Source organism: Oryctolagus cuniculus, chromosome 6 (assembly GCF_051225735.1).
Source record: "Oryctolagus cuniculus isolate XC-2025 breed Fujian yellow rabbit chromosome 6, ASM5122573v1, whole genome shotgun sequence".
In the NCBI taxonomy this organism is placed as follows: Eukaryota; Metazoa; Chordata; class Mammalia; order Lagomorpha; family Leporidae; genus Oryctolagus; species Oryctolagus cuniculus.
Genome location: NC_142872.1, coordinates 167,374,929 through 167,380,178, shown reverse-complemented (window position 1 = coordinate 167,380,178; position 5,250 = coordinate 167,374,929). Strand labels below are relative to the sequence as shown.

At 68.0% G+C, this 5,250-nt stretch overlaps 1 protein-coding gene across 1 annotated transcript; it reads left to right on the top strand.

Annotated features, from left to right (window-relative positions):
• Positions 1 to 2,028: 2,028 nt before the first annotated feature.
• Positions 2,029 to 4,123, top strand: LOC127486782 (ly6/PLAUR domain-containing protein 2). The gene is made up of 3 exons (XM_051831000.2): positions 2,029 to 2,186; positions 3,431 to 3,550; positions 3,837 to 4,123. Exons 1-3 carry the CDS (start codon positions 2,129 to 2,131, stop codon positions 4,040 to 4,042), a joined length of 384 nt encoding a protein of 127 aa, XP_051686960.2. The 5' UTR covers positions 2,029 to 2,128; the 3' UTR covers positions 4,043 to 4,123.
• Positions 4,124 to 5,250: the final 1,127 nt, after the last annotated feature.

Genomic DNA, 5,250 nt, shown 5'->3' with positions numbered 1-5,250 from the left:
GTTGGGGCACAGCGGAGCCACTCCAGACGGGGACCCCAGAGACAGCGCCAAGGGCCTGGGCAGCCACAGGCTGTAGACCAGGGGGCTGGGCAGGGGAGGGGGAGTCTGCCCCAGCACTTGCCAGGCAACCGCAGGCCAAGCTCAAAGTCAAGAAACCTGCAGCAGGCTGGGTGCCAGGTCAGCGCTGTGTGTGGCCCCTCTGTAGCCCACGCCTGCAGCCTGCCGCCTGCCTGGCCCGTCCCATCCGACCCCAGCTTCCGGCAGAAACTGCCACAGGCCGCGGGGTGGCCTCTCCCTGCCCTGCCCTCCCTGCTTCTTGACCCCGACCTGTAGGGAGGGGTGTGAACAAGGACCCCTGGAGACAGAGAGCCCCGGCCAGGGCCAGGAGCAGTGGGGGGCAGGGCCAGGGCAGCGTCTGATCCCTAGGTCACGTTCAAGGGTGAGGTTGTTTTTTTTTTTTTTAAGATTTACTTATTTATTTGAAAGACAGAGTTGAGAGAGAGACAGAGAGAGAAGTCTACCACCCACTGGTTCACTTCCCAAGTGTCTGTAACAGCTGGAGCTGGACCAGTCCGAAGCCAGGAGCCAGAAGCTTCTTCCAGGTCTCCCACATGGGCACAGGGACCTGAGTACTTGGGCCATCCTCTGCTGCCTTCCCAGGCACATTGGCAGGGAGCTGGATCGGAAGTGGACTTGAACCGGGGCCCACGTGGGATGCCAACCCCACATTAATTGCACATTAATTGCGCGGGTGCCCAGGGGTGGATTCTTGGGGTCAGCAGCACAGCTCGCGGGTGTCCTTGGAGGCGCCCCCTGCTCACTGCTGAGGCCACATGTGGCCACACCCTGACCCTGACCCTGGCCATGGGCCGGGAGGAAGCGAGGCGGGCAGGGTGGGGCCTCCCGGGCCACATTCCTCCACAGGAAGGGGCTCCCGGGCCTGGGGGCCAGGTGTGTGTTGGGATGCAGCGCCCGGCCGGGGCCCCCGGGCTGAGCTGGGCAGGGCTGCGGCAGAGGAACTGGGTTAGACCCGAGGAGGGGCCCAGGGCGTGTGTGGCGGGGCGTCTAATCCAGTTAGCCGGCACCATGGCCGATTGCAGCCTGGCTGTGTGGGGCCTGCAAGCTCCGACAGGTTCGGCGGCGCTGGCCTCCCTGGCTGACCCCGCCCGAGCCAATCAGCTCTCAGAGTCGCAGGTCCTCTACCCACACCGTGTGCCTCTGGAGCTGGGGCAGGGAAGTCATGGCCCCGGAGGCTGTGGGACACAGGCTGGCCGCCAGGCCCGCCCAGCACACAGGGACCCAGGGGCTTCTCCCACTGCTGGGGCTCGGCTCCCCAGAGACAAAGAATTTCAGCCCTTGGGCAGAAGACAGAGTGGTGGGCTGGGGTTCCCGGGGGGTGTGGGACTCAGAGGATGGTGTGGACCGGGGGCACCCCAGGGTGCGGGAGGGGGGCTGCAGCTGGAGCCCCCTGAGCCACTGGGCTCCGAGTTCTCTCCTGTCTGAGCCGCTTCCCGACCTGAGGGCAGTGCTCGGATGTCCCGGCAGCCAGGACGCTGGGATTAGTGTCCCCACAGCAACCCCAGCCCCCTGTGGCCGGCCAGGGCATCACCTGTTGAGCCAGCTGCTGTCTGTCTCCGAGCAACCCCGGGACACCCCAGCCAGGTCATCCCGGAAGATCAGGCCCCTGGAGCCGGGGTCTGCCTTGTACACAGGTGTGGGGCCGGAGCCAGGGGGACGTGGGAGGGGCAGGAGTGGCCAGGAGGGCTGCCCGGGGGCCTGCAGGTGAGCCAGCTGCCCTGGTGTGCGGGATGGGGAGGAAGAGCCCCCTGCCCAGGGGTGTGAGTGTCGGGCAGGGACCTGGGGACCCTGTGGGGGCTGGGGGTGCCCAGACCACCGGGGCAGTGGAACAGGCCAGCAGGGGCATGAGGAGTGCCTGTAGGGACAGGGCCTCCGCGTGGAGGCGGGAGGGGCCCAGGGCCTGGGGCGGGGTCTCCACACCTCCGCCCTGTGAAACCCGACCCTGCTAATCTGCTAAGCGGACCGGTTGGACCACCGCACCACCACACCACACCGCATCCGCAGTCCCACTGGACAGCCCGCAGGCGAGTGGAGACAGCTGGCTGGGACCATGCTCGGGACACGGCTGGCACTCCTGGCCCTGGCGCTGGCCACCCATGGGGAGCTCGGTGAGGGGCGTGTGGGCGGGTAGGGGCAGCACTCCCGCCCTGTGACCTTGGCCCGTGGTGCCCTCAGTGGGTGGGGGCATCAGTGGTCCTGGAAGGAGGAGGGGTCCCCTCCAGGTGCAGGAGGAAGGAACAGGGAGACCGAGGGTGGGGTGGGAAGGGGCGCTCCAGGCACCGTTTCGTGTGGGTGAGGAGGGGGTGGCAGGTGGGCAGGGCCATGGGAGGCTGGGGCCTGGGGGCAGGGGTGGCACTGCAGTGGGGGGCCAGCACATCCCTGTAACTGCTGGACTTGGGGTCTGAGAACAGTGGGCGCCATGACCTGCAGGCCCCACGCTCAACCAGGAAAGGAGCAAAACCGAGAGGGCCCAAGCTGGTGACTCTGCCCATTTCCCAGAGAGAGAAACTGAGGCCGGCTAGTGTGGGCAGAGACTGGTGAGGGAGAGGCCGAGGCCTGGAGGTGTGCCTGGGCTGCTTGGGCAGTCGGAGTTGTTCGCGGGGGCAGCCGCATCGGAGTTCTGTCTTCCTGTAAGAAAAGACTTGGACGTGGCACAGAGAGGAGCCGTAGGCGGGGCAGCAGGGCGTCCGTCAGAATGATGGGCGCCTTCTGCTGGGTCCGCCGCCCAGACTGCCGGAGCAACGTGGCACCTGCCGGGCCAGGTGGCGGCTGGGCACAGGGCCGGGAGCGGAGCTCGCTGTCTACATTCAGACGGGGTAGGGCAGGGGGTGTCCAGGTTTTCCTGATCACCATCCCCCCTCCCCCAGATAGAGGGTTTGTTGGGTGTGAGGCGGGTGAGCCTCCCCTCCCGAGGTCTGGCCGGCCAACCTGGTGCGGGGCAGGGAGGGTTCTCCTGGGCCGGCTGCAAAGCCATCGGGCTGCAGGCAGGGAATGCTGGGGCTTGGTTATCCTCGGGCCCCTGTCACGGGCCTGGGCTGATTTCTCTCCTACATGACACGGCCACACACACCCTCTGGGCTTCCAGAGTGGCCACCCGCATCCCTCCTCCCCCTCCACGCCCTATCCCTTAGGTCCCAAGGCAACTGCCCCAGCCCAGGCGGCTGAGGCCTCTGTCTGTGGGGACCCACTGTGAAGATGCTGGGGCGGAGGTCCCCTTGCCCCCCAAGCCTGTCTCCCCAGGAACACTCTACACCTCTGGCACTCGGCCCCTCCGAGCCCGGCCTGGCCCCAGCTCTCTGCGGCTCCTGGAGTTGTGGCCTGTCTGACCCACCCCCCGGCGCTTGTCTCCCAGGGGCGGCCCTGCAATGCTACTCCTGTCCCGAGCCCATGAGTGTGTCCAGCTGTGTCACCATCGCCAACTGCAGTGCCAATGAGACCATGTGCAAGACCACGCTCTACTCCCGAGAGATCGGTCAGTGGGCATCGGGGGCCAGGCCTTCCCCACCCTCCTCCCTCCTCCCTCCTCCCTCTGTCGGGAATCTGGGAAACACCAGCTCCCCTGCAGGCTATGGTCTCACTGCCTACCCTGGGCAACACCCCAGTTCGGGATACCACCTGTGTCCCCGGCACACAGCAGGTGGACGGGACGGGGTGGGGGACTGGGACCAGCAGGGTGGCGGCCCCAGAGTGGGTCCTGGGCTGGGACTTGGAGGCGGCCGAGGGCCAGCTCTGAAGCTGCCCCTTCCCATGCCCTGCAGTGTACCCCTTCCTCGGAGACTCCACGGTGACCAAGTCCTGCGCCAGCAAGTGTGAACCCTCGGACGTGGACGGCATCGGCCAGACCCGGCCGGTGTCCTGCTGCAACACCGAGCTGTGCAACGTGGACAGCGCAGTGCCCGCGGGCGGCCCCCACCACCTGGCCTTGGCCCTGGCCCTCGCCCCACTGCTGGGCCTCCACCTCTAGCCGCCCTCCTGACCCTGCTGCCCGCCCCCCCCCAGCCCCTGTGCAGCCCAGCCTCGCGTGCCTTAAAGAAGCAGCGCCCACACGCCTGCGCCTCCTTTCTCGGCTCTGCGCTGCCCTCCCAGGACGGGTGGGGCCTCTCCTCCCCCACGGGCAGCCCTCTGTCCCTCAGGCACTCGGGGCTGGACAAGGGGGCTGCCCAGGGGAGGGGGCGCGCAAGCTGCCTTCAGGAGCCTCCTGATGGTGGCCACGTGACCCAGGATCTGAGATTGCTCTGTGGAGCTCCCCGCGGCCCCGGGGGCAGCCCTGAGCCAGGCCTGGAGCGGGCGGGGGCCCCCGCACAGGTGCCCAGGACAAGAAAGGGTCAGCCTTTCACGGCGGCCTTGGGCTGCCCATGTCCTCCAGGCCAGGTGCACGAGGGCCATCTGCCCACCGGCATCCGTGTAGCCGGCGGCACTGTCACACGCACGGAGGTGGGGCACGAGCTGGCCCCGGCCTGTCCAAAGGATCGCTTGGGAGGCCCCCTCCTCGCTCTGGGACCCCACCCCTCTGGCCTGTCGGGGTTCCAGCAGCTGCTCTGGGCCTCCTGGGCCTGCACTTCCAGCCAAGCCCCCCAGCCCACCGCCCTGGGTCCAGGGAGTCCCCACCCTGAAGGGAATTCCTGCTTGTGGATGGAAGGAGGCGGCAGCCAGGACCTGAAGTGGGCTCTGCCCCAGGTGGGGGTCCCACGGCACCCCTGAGGAGGCAGACAGCTCTTGTCCCCGGGACCTGGGAGCTGCAGCTGCGAGCCCCCGGGGCGGCCGTCTCCCCGAGCAGGGCTGACCGGCCAGGAGGGCCCAGTGCCGTGCGGGGTTGTGCTTCTGAGCTCTGACTTCTGGGGCGGGAGACACGGCACGTGGTCCCAGATCACACCTGCCGGTGGCTTCCCCCGTGTCTCACACACACCCTCGCCACCCATGTAGCTGCAGGCTCCCACCGACGGGACCCGGATTGGATCAGGGCTTGGCCCGGCAGGGGCACAGGTCAACCACGGGCTACACCTGGGGCCCGGTCCGAGCCTGAGCCCCGCCCTGGGCTTCAGCCGCACTGCCTGGACTCTCCCTCCCTGAGTCACCCATGGGACAGGGAGGCAGAAAGTGAGGTGCAGCCGGGGAGGAGGCGGTGGCCCCAGGTTTCGGCTGGAAGAGGAGCCGGGAGCAGGCCAGGAAGGG